Source organism: Pseudochaenichthys georgianus, chromosome 9 (genome assembly GCF_902827115.2).
Source record: "Pseudochaenichthys georgianus chromosome 9, fPseGeo1.2, whole genome shotgun sequence".
Lineage (NCBI taxonomy): Eukaryota > Metazoa > Chordata > Actinopteri > Perciformes > Channichthyidae > Pseudochaenichthys > Pseudochaenichthys georgianus.
The window spans coordinates 27,357,239-27,371,338 of record NC_047511.1 but is presented as its reverse complement, the minus strand read 5'-3'; the positions used below and the strand labels follow the sequence as shown (position 1 = coordinate 27,371,338).

Here is a 14,100-nt window from a genome sequence, read left to right as displayed (position 1 = left end):
AGAAAGAGTAGGGTGGATCCCCTACGTCACAGCCGCCATTGAGAGGAGGAGCCAAGAAATAGAGGCGAGGCGAGATGAGGCAATTTTATTTATATAGCACTTTTCAGCACGTGGCGATTCAAAGTGCTTTACAGATTAAAAGCAAAAGACAGGCTGGGAGATAACGTGATCTCGCTCTCTTTTCACCGCCGTAACTTCGAGACAACAGCTGTTGTCTCCTGTATCGCTCTGTTTGTTTCAGAACCACGTTACTTAATTAAAGTACCAATTTGAACCTTTTCAGAGACTACATTGTCTCTTATTTTAACTCCCTCCTGGACTCGAGAGAACCAACACAAATCAACACACTCTATACACACTAATGTTAAAATCTGAAGAAAGCCTCTTTCCCAAGCTCCAAACCAAGTTAAATATCTCAAAAAGTGTTAAAAGTATGAAACATCTGAAGATCAGTTTTATAGCTGACGGTCTTGTGATCATTTTAAAGTTGGAATGAAGTCTCTAGCTGAAAGTATGTGGAAGGAGGAGCATTTTGCACAATGTGTAGGTAAAAGAGGATTTGAAGGTTCCTCCCATTGAGTTACATGTTAAAAAAAGAGTTTAAAAAGCTGAATATTTCAAAAAGTATAACATATTTTGAAAAAGTTGAAAGTTTCCCATCATGTGCTGAAAAGGCTGAATATTTTGATATGTGAATGGTGTAAACAGCATTCGCACAAATTAAATATGTTTGTATTATGACATGAAACGAATAATTGTGTTTTAATTAGATTAGAAGCTGCACTTTTTATTGAATTTTCAAGGTTACCTGAAGGCCACCTTAAGTTTCCCTGATACATAGGTAGGCATTTCGACTTGAAAATTACAGGATTTTGATGGTTGGATTCCATAGGTAAGTAGGTAAAATGTATCTAGTATTGCGCATGTTCACACTGATATGGCTAACTTGGAGACTAAGTAAATAGAATGGAGCCTTTGATAATGTAAACCTTTACATCTGTGCTTTCGGCATCTAAACCAACACTTCTGCCATTAAAAGGGTAAATTCAGTTTAAACTCAACACTAGATGCTAAATCCTACACACTGGACCTTTAATCCTAAATCTTATCATTAAAAGTAAAATTTTTCGTTTTTGACATGCATGTATTTATAGCCTAAAGCTTTAGTTTACTATATTTTAAAGTAACTTTTCAATTTTAATCTTTATTTTATCAGTGATACTTCAATGTAAATGAGTTGGATAAATAATAATAATCCTCTTATCTGATACAAAACACTGGCATACTCATGTTGACATGCCAGAGGAGTAACTTTCTGTTTAAGGGATAGTGAATGGGCAATTGCTTCAATATTAGACATCCCAATATTTAGTATGCTATTTATGAGAAGGTCCGGATTAAGGATCGATAATATTTGCCACTGAGAGATTGAATTGTCCATCCCTCCACCTGCTGGTGGATTCTGATCTGTGGGAGAAGGAGAGGGAGGAGGAGGAGTATGAGGAAGAAGAAGGACGTCACGCTGTGCACGTTCGTAGCCTGTCGTCGAAACGCGGAAGAGACGAAGGAGGAAAAGAGCCTCCACGTCACAGAGGTGTAATATCGGCGTCAGTGCAACACAAGGTGCTACCTCAGTGCAATTCCAGGACCATTGTATACTTCCAGATTCCTCCATGTAGGCTATGGTAACTCGTGTGAGCACAAAGCGAATATTAATCCAGGTGCTCGGCGTCGGTAGAGACTCTGCTGGGACTCTGCGCAAGGTAAGTGTGTGTGCCACTGCTGCTAGCCAGTCCGCCTGAAACACCGGACAGTGCACGCGACTGTATTGCCCCCGACCTTTACAGCCTGGAGAAAGCGATACACTGCATTTTATTGATGTAATGTCGTAGCAGCCATTAGCCCCAGAGCTTACTCCCGACGGCTGACTGTCAGTGATTTGACCCAGCTAGCTAGTCTGGATTTAAGGTCGGCAGGCTTCAGAGCGTTGTTGACGTTTCTGTTTGACAGCTACTGTTTCCCGCTGGCTGCTACTGCTGCTACTGGTGGTCACTCAAATTTACATCCCCGCATCTCATCTCATTACTGCTGTAATATCTGATACTGGCTATAGCTAATTGGTTGACAGAGAACAGTAACAAGTGTTGGTAGGCACACAGTAACAGTATCATGCTAAGGCCCATTCATTAATAAGTGATGCTTTAAAGGGGGAGTGGGCTAACCAACAATCACTATGCACCACAAGGTACCACTATGTCAGCAACCATTCTGAACATAAGAAATACATTTTGAGCCACACTTTAAAGGAATATTTACTTGTAAACACTAGCTTTTGTTTTCACTCAGCCTGGGAAAACTGATGTAAAAGTCCTTCTGTGGATGTGGAGTGAGCTCTGTCATAAAAGAGAAGTTAAGACAGCATCTCACTTCCTAAAATACTGTAAGAATTAACATTTGGGAGAAGTTAGTCTTTAAAAACGAATCTGTAGATCCTACCCTTCTACTTCAGAATTTGAAGTAAGAGTAAAACAGGTGCAATAATAGCTTCAAAATATGTTGACTACTGTCATACATAAAGAGAAAGCTCTGTTTTGAGTGGATACATCTGTACAAAATATATAACAGCTGTCTATGTTATTTATTTTTATTATATTGTATTTAATAGGTTATGATTTGAATATTGTGTATATGTATTGCTGATTTTCCATGGATAATAATACTTTTCCATGCTCAGTCTCACATACATTTGAACTTGATCTTGCATGTGCATGATTGGCCAATAGAAACACTGAGTTTACAAATAGAGAAGTTACTGTTTTGAGCGTGTACCAAAACCCTGTTTAGTGCACTATCATTTTCGTGATCATGCCTGTGATAAAGAGAAGGTAAGTGTTGTATTAGATATGGTGAACGGTTGATCATTTTAGCTTATGTTCGTCTTTATTTGCAGCATGCAGCCAGTGTTGGCTTTTGTTTTGCATTTTTCTATTTGCATGCCGTTCTTGAGTTGCGATGTGTTCCTCAGCCTCCAAATCCTCCACTGTTAATGTAGTATCCAAATGTCCATACAACGACATGTGTAGTATAATTGAGTAACTCTGTTTTTAGTCTGCAGTTTGGTTAAGTGTTCTTAAAAACAAGATGGTTAACATGTGTTCAGAGTAGCAGTTTTTCTGTCAGGTTAAAGGTGAGAGTTTACATTTCACATTTGAGTTTACGGTAAAAAGGCGACTTCTTGCTCAAGAATCAAGATAGCTTGTTGTTTTGATCACATGTCCTGTCTTGCATATTTATAGCTATACGCTAAGCAGTTTTGTTATTCTATGCATTCCATAGGTTGCAGAAACTATATGTTACATAGGTCATGTGATGGTAGATTAGTTATCATAAAGGAATTAGTGTAGTATGTTGAGTGCTACCTTATATTTCTGTTTCATGGTATTTTACATTTCTCAGTGTACCCTAATTAAGTGAACAGAGAATACAGTGTTTGTAAATGTTTGGCCCTTATATTCATGTATCCAATATTGGAATATATTTGTTCGACAATACCAGCAAGCCCATCATTGAAGGCAGATCACTCCCTGTATGAAAACACACACCTTCTAAAAGCAACTCCCACACAGCCTAAAACAAATTCTTATCTTACTTTGGTAGAGCCACAATGTGTTTAAAAAAAGTCTCAAGATTTCTTATCAGACATCAGAAAACTTGTATGTAAGCTTGTATGAATCATATTTCTTTCTGTTTTCAGCCTTGCAGTGTTGCCTAATATTTAGTCTGTCAAAAATGCATCAAGAACCTGTTTTATAGGAAACACCCAGTTACACTACGCACACGCCATACACACCTTTATTTATTCGTTCAAACCGTGAGATAGTCTAATGGTTTATCAGTGTAAAAGTGCATGCAAATGGAAATTTGGAAGCCGTTTGGTTTATTGAGTAACAGGGGAAGACTCAGGCAGTCGTATGTGATTTATAAGACAATTCAAACTACACAGCAGTGCAAGAACAAAAGATTTCAAGGCTTTACATCAATAATTATATTATTTGGACAGTTGCTTTAAATGAAACTACTGAAATGTCCAGAGCAAGAATAGTCGAGCCCCGTTTATTTAGTTGAGGCAATTTGTAATTCAGCATTCGAATGGAAGTCAAGGAAGCAGCAAATAAAATAGTTTATGCTCTATGATTTGTTATCCAACACAGCAGCCCGTTATACTGCACTACAGAGCAAAGGGAAGAGGAACTGAGATAAGCGGAAGTTCTGATTCAGGTATCGTTTATTGTACAGTGGCCAGGCAATCGGGAAGTAAACACCTGTTTCAGTGCAGTTATCACCTCTCAACCTTCCCTTTGTCGAGCTTCAGCGTGGGCACACTCCATGTGGGTGGGCCTTCATTTTATCAGCAGTGATTTTGTGTTATGCTTTTGCGTTGGAAGTGTGTTCACCAGGCCTGACAGCTACTAGCCATTGCCTAAAAGTGTTTTTCCTATTGCACCGGACTGGTAGGACTGTTCTCAATCTGTTTTAATCTCTATATAATTAGTTAAACGATGTTTACCTGGTCACCATGAGACAGGCCAGAGTGTCATGACCTGGTCAAATGTCTGTGTGATGGTGAGGGTAACTTCTGACCTGCTGGTTAATCTGAAATGTTTTAATACATATTTGACTAGGGTGCTAACTGCTAACCTGCAAATTATTTCACTTGCACAGATATCTTGAATTGATCTATGACAATCATAGCATTAATTAATTGTTCACAATATCATAATTACTCTAAATGTTGACATAAATTAGGTACATAGATAAATATCAATTACCGCTTTTATATATTACGTGAGCTGAGTCCACTTAAAAAAAAGAAAAAGGACCCGTCTGTATCCCAACTTGATCAAATTTACTTTTAAGGAGTTCACACACTCATGAGCCACTTCAGTGAAGGGTGTCAATACAAGCTTATTACACAGAGAGGCTCTCACAGTGACAGCCTCTTAAACACTACAAGTCACAGTTTGGCTAATTCATTGTAGGAAACAAGTAAAACATGAATTAATGTCTTCCTTTAATCTTTGACTAAACACTTTAGTCGGTTTTTACAGACAATGACCCCTCTTAATTAATTCACTAAGAGGCTTTCTATGTGTACAATTGTATAAAGCCGTTTGTAAATGAAGATTACATGAGGCACAGTGTTTCAGCCTGATGACAGTTGGTGCAGTTGAAACAGAGAGTTAATATTCTCTAATGTAGCTCTAAGTTAAGGCTTTTCATTACTTTTTTCTATTTAATTTTTTTTTTTCTATCATCAATCTGAGACGATAGTCCTTGAATAGGGCCCCCCCTCGTTTTTGTCTTCTTTTGCATGTTGTGCTTTAAAACAAGTTTATTTACCAATTACCCGGGATAAAACAAAAATACAAAAGATAAATATGAAATATTCCTTAAGGATTTTTCAAGGTTAAACCTTAAAAGACCGAAAATTAAAGAATTGAACAGTCCCACCATAATGATTCATTTTCGTCACCTTTGTTTTTACTTTAAGAAACCTGTGCTAAACACTGGAGGCAGTTCTTGATATTCCCAATGTGGAATACTATTAAGAAAGGTCAAAACGGGCTTGCATTTCTTATGCATCAAATAAACAAAAGTATTGTTAGTAGTGTAACTGCTAAGCCTCATTGCATTGTTTTTCATCATTCATGACTGAGCAGAGATTAATTATGCTTATTATATCTGATTCTTGGCTTGAACAAAGGGTTTAATTGTCAGTTTATAACGGTAGCTAAACTCGGTTAGAAACGGACTCAATTCTCAAGGAAAGACAGTCAGCATGTGCTTCCATTGCTGGTAGTGACTATTACAAAAATATATATAAATGGCCTTAATGATGTTATGTAATTCCTTTATGATCAGGTTTTATAGTACCTGTATAATGCAGCAATAGTCAACCCTACAATATCATCGCAATATCAATATTAGACGTATTTGTTAATCACATATCATGATATTTGATGTCCATGTTGCAAGTTGTGAATGTCAGAACTATTAGATGCCTTAATATTTCCCAACAACAGATTGGTCACGTTGAATATGAATCTTTGTTGATGCATGTTGTATCCATTAAATGTTTTTTTGTGTTTGTTTGTTTCCTCAGAGTGCCCCACTTCCGCTGCTTCTCGATGGGTGAATCAGGCTCACGTCGGTCCACACTTGTGTCCCGCCTGCCAATCTTCCGCCGCAGCAGCAGTAAGAGGCAGGACTCCCTCCCCTCCTCTCCCTCTTCAGGTGGACAGGGCAATGGCGTCCACACCTCCTCACCCTCCAGCACCAACTCCAGTTCAGGCAGCACGGGGAAACGCCGCAGCTTTTTCAGAACTCCATCCCTCAATTTATCAGCTAAACGGAATAGTGATCCACGTGTCAAGCCTATCAACCTAAACCTCACCCCCCCGCTGACACAGAGCACTGACGCAAATGGAAATAACCAGCAGATTTCAACGTCATCGTCAACAGGGTTCAGTGAAGGTGGTGGACGCCCAAAGTCACGCCACTCCTTTGGATTCGGCAGCCACAAGCAAAAGAAGATCTCCCGCTCTCAGACGGAGGATTTTGAAAAAGCGTCGTCTTCTTCCTCCTCCACAGCCAATCGAAATGTCTTTACAAACTGTATCAGTGGCTCAGGGGCCAATGAGGGTGACGACTCCGGGTTCCTGGATGACTACAGTGGAGGTAGTAATAGCAAACGGTCGTCACGGAAGAAAACGCTACTGCCCAAATCTTTCTCCGCTCACCACCGCTTCTCCCGGACCTCCGACCACAGCAGACCTCCAGAAGTGAATCTGGAACCTCCGAGCTCCACCACCATCACTCCGGGGGCCGGGGGCCTCACCCCGGGCTCATGGCCAGGGGAGCTTGGTGCCGGTGGGGAAAGCTCACTCCAGTCCCCTATGATATCAGAGGACCGAACCACAGCCATCACCCCTTCAGAGTTCATCCCCATCACGGAGGATTCTGTGTCTGAGGTGGATGCTCTGCCAGCTCCCAGCCCCGGACCCCCTGTAGCCCCTCCTGCCTCTGAGCCCGGGCCAGATGTCTACCCTGCTCCACCTGAATCCCCACCTGAATCCCCCCCTGCTCCAGAGAACTTCAGCTTGGTTGTTTCTTCATCCCAGGTAGTGTGCCTGTTTCTTTTTGCTGTCAATCATGTATGGGTTTTGGAATCAAATGGGTTGATCGTTAAAGACAAACCGTAAACTTTATGTAAAGATTTCGGGAATAATAGAGAAACACCATGAATTTTAAGATGAAAATGCAACTTGTCTTAGGTATGCAAAATCATTCAATCAGTAAATCTTTCTTCTTGTTGGCAAACAATATTTGTTTAAAAAATGCAATATTAGAGCTTGAGGAATAGATAATACAACCACAGGTGCCCTTGGATGTCAGGAACAAAAACCATAAAGGAGGAATATTTATGATCACTGAGTGGAATCTGTGAAATGTGACATAAAAATTGAGCACAGGGCATAAAAGTCCTTTTATTGAAAGTGCTAAGGCATGAAGAGAAAAGCCCTTGCATGTCTGAAAACTGTCCTCCACATTTCACACCTTTGTGCTCACAACTTTTCCTCCTTCAAAGAATTGATTCTATTTTTGGCTGCAAAGACAAAGCTCAAGAGTAAATACTGTGACTGTGCTTCCCAAACATTCACACCACAAATATATCCTCGTGCAAACCTTTTGACCCATTTCAGTTCACAATTGTTCTTGTATTCAAATGTAACATTGACAGCAACAGCTCGTTCTGTTTCTACACATTCTCAATGAAATGTCTTCTCCTCAGGTCTTCTTCACTCCAGCCCAGTCCAGCACTGAAAAACCTTTACTCCCGGACACCAGCACAGCAAACAACACAGACTATGAGACTGCCATTTCCCTCTCAGAGCCGGAGACAGCTGTACCCTGCCTACCTCTGCGGGAACAATCACTGGAAGAGAGAAGGGAGAGGGAGGAAGAGAGAAAGGAAGTGAGGGATGAGTTGTCAGCAGTGGAGAGGAAGGAGTTAGTGGAGAAGAGGAAGGCAGGTTACCAAACAGAGACCACCAGCGAGAGCGAGGCATGTGTGGTATTCAGCGAGGGGTGCCACGCTAACCCAGAGCAATCGGAAAGGAAGGCAAGAAGAACGCGCTCCATTCAAGAAAGAGGAAGCTTCTGTGGCTGCCACGAGCCAAGGTCCTCTCATTTGAGGAAACCACATGCAGGTGAGAAACACTTTTAGGTAAATCACAAAGTTTACATGCATCGCCACAGTCACAAACACAGATAACATACACTACCATGTACCGACGTACCGTGTACCATGGGAGCCCAGCCAGGTTCATCCTGCATGGTAACTGAGACACACAGACATCAAAACGTGGCTTCACACTCCTTTGTGATATCGGCTCTATGATATTGACTAGCTATTTTATGTAAAAAGCAGTGACATTATTGACTTCTTGCTGTGCGGGGGGAGTATGTATGTATGCTATGTATATTTGTTATATGTGCATGTTGCTTGTGTCTGTTGGACATATTTGTATTTTTGGGAGACTTAAATATATCCATATGTTTTTTATTTACTCTTATGCTTTACCTGATATCTAACTCACTCGTGTATCAGTACATTTTGCATTTCAAAAAGCAACAGAAAACATGTTTCCTCTTGTGTTGTGTCCAAATATTACAATACATTTCGAAGCTCGAACTGAATCTGAAACTTTTATAGCCGTCACTCTGAGCAATCACCTCAGACAGTTCATCTGAAAAAAACCCTTCAGTCTAATGAATACATGCCAGATGTGGGTTGACAGTAGTTTGTCAAACTGACAATTTATCATTTTACCCGAGATGATGTGTTACCATTTTCCTCACTTCCTCAGCTGTTGTAACATATTGCAGAGGAGATTTTTCAGCCAAGGCTTCCCCTCACAAAAAATATTTCTTCCCGAGATCTACAGCCCATAATTATGTTTCCCATACAAATATTTTTCCATGTGTCCTAACCTTTTTCTCAGACTTTAATGTGTGATATGGAACATGAGATTCTGGCTGAGTTTATTACCCTTTCAGGAAAAAAGATAATTTAGTGAATCAAGTGTTGGCTTGATTAATGGTCTCACTTGGACTAGCTAACCGTGCTATTAGAAATTAGGTTAGTTGAAGCAACTGATCATTTAATTTTTGCTGATACTGAAATGTCACTTTATTAATGTGCTGCTGGCAGAGGAAACTGAGGGTTTTAGTAAGATAAGTTCAAATTAATGAATATATCAAGATTAATTAAGATAGCATTTCTTTTTTTTAAATGTGGACACTTTTTTGACAACCCAGTAGAAATGCTGTTGTATTTGAGTACTTGACATGTAAGTGTTGCATGCTAAAAAAAACCTTCTAAATTATGAAAGCTTAGTGCGGAATCAGTTGCCTATTGTTGTTTTGTAAACACATACACACATGTAGTGTATTGCAATTCATTATTGCAGGGCAGTAGCTAAATATTGATTACAACTTGGTGAATGTTTAGCTTCCAAGCTGTGGGAACTACAAATAAACTACAGGAATAACGGAAGGAGTCAGTTGGACTCCACAAAAAACAAATTTGACCATATCCATTTCACAAACAGTTTAAAGTCCTCTGGTATGTGTTCTCCTTTCATGCTGAAATGGTCTGAGCCTCTAGTAAAATGGGCCGGAGACAGGAAGTGTCAGAATAAAGACAAAAGAAGACAAGAAAAAAGACTTGTGCACACACACTTTGTACATGTAGGCAGTGTGCATGTGTCAGTGTTTGTGAAAGAGAGAGACAGGTAGGGAGCGAGTGGTTTTCATGAAGAGCTGTTTCATAACCGTCCACACAATGGAAGGACCTGGGGCCTATGCTACGAAGCTGGTTCAACCTAACCTGGATATGTTGGAGTTAGCCGGTTGGCCTAATCCAAAACATACGCGCTCTCGCTAAACTGTCCTACGACGCGGGTTATCAAGTGGATCGCTCAAGCCAGCCGTGTCCTATCTAGTTAGGTGCGCGTTCACATGAAAGGGGTGGTATCTGGAGCATTCGACCAATCACAAACATGGAGAAGCGTACTGACAGCGCAGCGTCATACTTCCTGAATGAAAAGTGAACTTTAATACTAGTCAAAAATGAAGAAGTTAAACTTTAAACATCCATGACTTAAACACTTTATCCAGGATAAAAGCCACATAGCTGAACCTGCAAGGTGAACACAGCTGGAAAAAGAAAAAGTGTTTGAATGCGTACATTAACAGGTTTATGATATCACTGCCCCGTCTAAAACACGATCTGACTTCAATTACATTTGTCTCGAGTGTTTCGTCAACTTATGTGTTGCTTAAAATAATACTTCTGCATACAGTATGTGACACAGTGAGTGTTGCACGGCCAGATACGGCTCAGCTGACTCAGATAAGGAGATATATGATACATTATGAAGTGATATGCCGCGGACTGTACTTAATGTACTCTGATCCGGTTACTTATGTTGTGGCCGATATTTAAGTAAGCTTTCTTAACGCTAATGTTATAATAGTCAGATTGCTCTGAAGATGGAGGTGATATTCTATTCATGTTCACGTTCACACAGTCGGTGATTTTTGCCGGCCGTCTTTCCTGCGACGGCAGTTTTTCTGTATTTCCTTTCTCCTGTGATATGACTTGATCGCTTTAAACTCCGCACACTGAGCTCTGATTGGTCAGCAGGCGGTGCTTTCACTGAGTTGAGCTCTTAGCCTGCAACCTAACCTGGTCCCGACCAGGTTAGCTGCTTAGCATATATTACCATGGAGATCTAGCCTGCTAAAAAGAGAACCAGCTTCGGATGATCGGAAAGCCGGAGTTTTCCCTGAATTTAGCCGGCTAAGTGAAAATCCTGCTTCGCAGTATACCCCCCTGGCATTGTCTGTCTATACATATATCCATTAGTAGATCATAATAGAGCAATTATAGCAGTTGTCTGGGTTTTGCCCCTGAAGTTCATCATTCATTCTCTCATTTTGTTGGAACGAGATAAAACCGGATGGTCACAAAATACCATTTGACCAAAAGCAATACTGCTGAGGAGCTTTAGACAGGGACATTTTTTAATTAATTTAAAAATCTCAATAAGTAAGAGCCCTTTTTCATGAATTTACATGAAAATAACCCGTCATACAGGACATTGGGCTGACTGCTACCCGTTGGAAATATAATAAAAAGATGATTATGTCTCTGCTTTTAGAGTCAGTGTTTCAACAGTTTCACCCTAACTCAACTTATCTCATTACTCTTTCCAGCAGCGTCTCTGTGCAGCAGTGTCAGCCCCTATCATGAGGTGATGCGGATGGAAAGGCGTCTTCGCTCCTCATCTGAGGGAGCTGGTGGGCCTCGTATCCATGGAAACCACAAGGATGCCCCGGGCATGGAGGGATGTGGCCTCCTCAAACACAGAAACAACTCCTCGTCCTCCAAACTGGGCAGTCTGGTAGGTCTCGACTGTGTGTGTGTGTGTTTGTATAAGTTAATTCAAAATTACTAGATTATATTACTTTTTTACGTTTTCAGGTCATGCAGAATTAGGGTTAACACTTTAGCAGATACAGATGGTGTGTGTATGAAAGATACAGTGTAGTGTGTGTGTGTGTGTGTGTAACAGTTTACATTTGAATTATGATGTTTAGGTACAGCATAAATAACCCCAAGACAAGCACATGCACACACCCACATGCACGCACACACGCACACCCACACACTCACACAAAAAAATACACATGTGTCTGACTAAACAGTTAAGTATGTGCCACACATTTTGGAGCAGATCCAAATCACAGGGCGGATACACACATTACTTTTCATTTTCATTAATATTGCAAGATGGGGCATGACCTTAGCGGAGGCTTGAGCTCTCTGAGTGTTCATCCAGTTTATATATAGAAACTTTTCAGACACAGAGGAAAGTAAAAGTACTTTTAAAAAAAAAGGCAAAGAAATGCACTAGAACAACATTTCAAAACACAAAGGAAAACAAAATCAATTAGAGTAGAAAAACAAGATAGAAAAAAAAAGACCGAATGTGAATACTTTGCTGTGCAGTTTCAGGGCAGTAATAAATTGCCCCAAATGTAATGGAGGAAAGAAAAGTATGGTAGAGAAAATGAATCCGCCCAAAACACAGCAAACAAGATAAAATGATGTCACGCCCTGGCTCAAGGACGGACAAAGGAAGGAGACCACACATGATTCATCCAATTGAAGTGCATTTATTTAAAGAAACTAAATTAAATATGAAGTCAGTTAATCAGTAGTGTGTGGGTGTGTGAACATGCATCAGTGTATATAGAAAGAACAAACAAACAAACAAACCAACCAACCAACCAACCAACCAACCAACCAACCAACCAACCAACCAAGGTCCAGTAGAGCCAAGCAACCCAAGAGGAGAGAAAGACTGACTGCTCAGGCACCCATACTTGTAGTTGAGCAGTCAACCCAAATCAGGTGTCAGCAATCTCTCCTGATTTGGGGAGTGGCTAACCAGGGACCTGAGTCTAAGGCCTAGGGGCCGTCTCAATGAGAATAGCACTTAGTGTAACGAACGTCTTAATAATCCTAAAAGGATTACCATGATGCCTTTCTTAAACGTTTCCACGAGGCACTGAACAGTGTATCCTGAGGTGAAAACAAACAGACACACATTTGCTCATGACAAGAAATGTCACATTGAATGGCGATCTATAGTTCTGTACTGACTTTGCAATCACACACGGGTTACTAATAAGTCCTAATGTGTCATTAGTTCTGATATTCAACAGCTCAAGTTAAGCATGAGAATCTGAAAACCCCTTGATTTTCTTAGTTATATTGTTACCATACCTTGTGAGTACACATGAATACAAATGATAAGAAGAAATACAAATCTTGTTTCTAATATTTAATGCTATATAAGGCAAAGCCCTGACATTATGACCCGGGCAAGTGTGATTAGTTTAGTAATATGACTTCTTCAGTAAATATTTCACATATTGTGAGTTGACTCTCTAACAGTCATTGCCCCCGTCTTTTGATTCATGCTTAAGCTTTAACAACATTTGCTTCAGGTGCTACTGGTATTATTGTGTATGGGTTGGCTTCCTACAATACATCACAACCATAGACTGTATATATAAAGATCACAACACACGGGAGAAGATCTGTTGGTTTGTCAATCCAATTTACTTTACTAAGGACTGTATGCTTTCATCTAGAGGGCAGGTATACACACAGCACATTGGTATGTTCTTTGCAGCCTCCATCGGCTCCTTGGCACAGACTTCTAATCTTTTCTTTTCCTTTCTCTGTCGTTTGAAGGGCCCTTCAGAGGCCTACATTGTGCCTAAAGCGCAGGAGCCTTGGAGTCTAAATTCAATTATGTCCCTCCATTTCTTCTCTTTATTTCAGCCTGATAAAAGTATTTTTTTGTTGCAGAGGGCACTTGTGAAGCTTATGAATAAGTCTGAACTGAGACACCTGAGAGGCCTTCTTCTAAGTAAATACATAAGTAAGGCAGTTTAGGGTATGAATACAAGGAAGACAAATGGTTGGCTTATTGTATAAACAGTGTGGCTCACTGTGGTGTTTACCTGTGAAGAAGCCCTGTGGGACAGTGCAACAGTTTAGGGCCAAACAGAGACAGTAAGCTAGCTGTATATAGTTTATTTTTACTGATTCATTACAAGGAGAGAATATAATTATCTTGAAGCTGCTAAAGATTTGATTTGCAATGACAAATGTGTAATAAGTTTACTTCTAAGTTGAGAGAAACGGCGAGGTGTCTCTGTGAGGAACGCTGTGTTTGCTTGAGCTGTTTGGTGATCTCATTCCAGTTGCTATTGTTATTTTGATATCCCATTCGGGTTGTCGAGAGATATTTATTTCCACCCCGTAAACACTGTTGGTTGCTCATATTTTTCTCAGTGAGACAGTGATAATATGTTGGCAGGCTGGCAGTGATTAAATTCAATTCCAGTCGAAAGGAATAACTTAGGACGTTCTGAAGAAATTCTCTCTCATCTGAG

General features: G+C 40.2%; 1 protein-coding gene across 2 annotated transcripts in view; it reads left to right on the top strand.

Annotated features, from left to right (window-relative positions):
• Positions 1 to 1,509: 1,509 nt before the first annotated feature.
• ccser1 (coiled-coil serine-rich protein 1) overlaps positions 1,510 to 14,100 on the top strand; it is a 139,370-nt gene continuing 126,779 nt past the window's right edge. Inside the window, exons 1-4 of one of the 2 annotated variants that reach the window (XM_034091017.1) lie at positions 1,510 to 1,763; positions 6,164 to 7,181; positions 7,853 to 8,270; positions 11,347 to 11,531. In XM_034091017.1, coding sequence (XP_033946908.1) covers positions 6,189 to 7,181; positions 7,853 to 8,270; positions 11,347 to 11,531 — 1,596 coding nt within the window. In that variant the 5' untranslated portion in view covers positions 1,510 to 1,763; positions 6,164 to 6,188. Of the gene's footprint in view, positions 1,764 to 6,163; positions 7,182 to 7,852; positions 8,271 to 11,343; positions 11,532 to 14,100 lie in introns of both variants that reach the window. The other variant, XM_034091016.1, reaches the window with a different exon arrangement.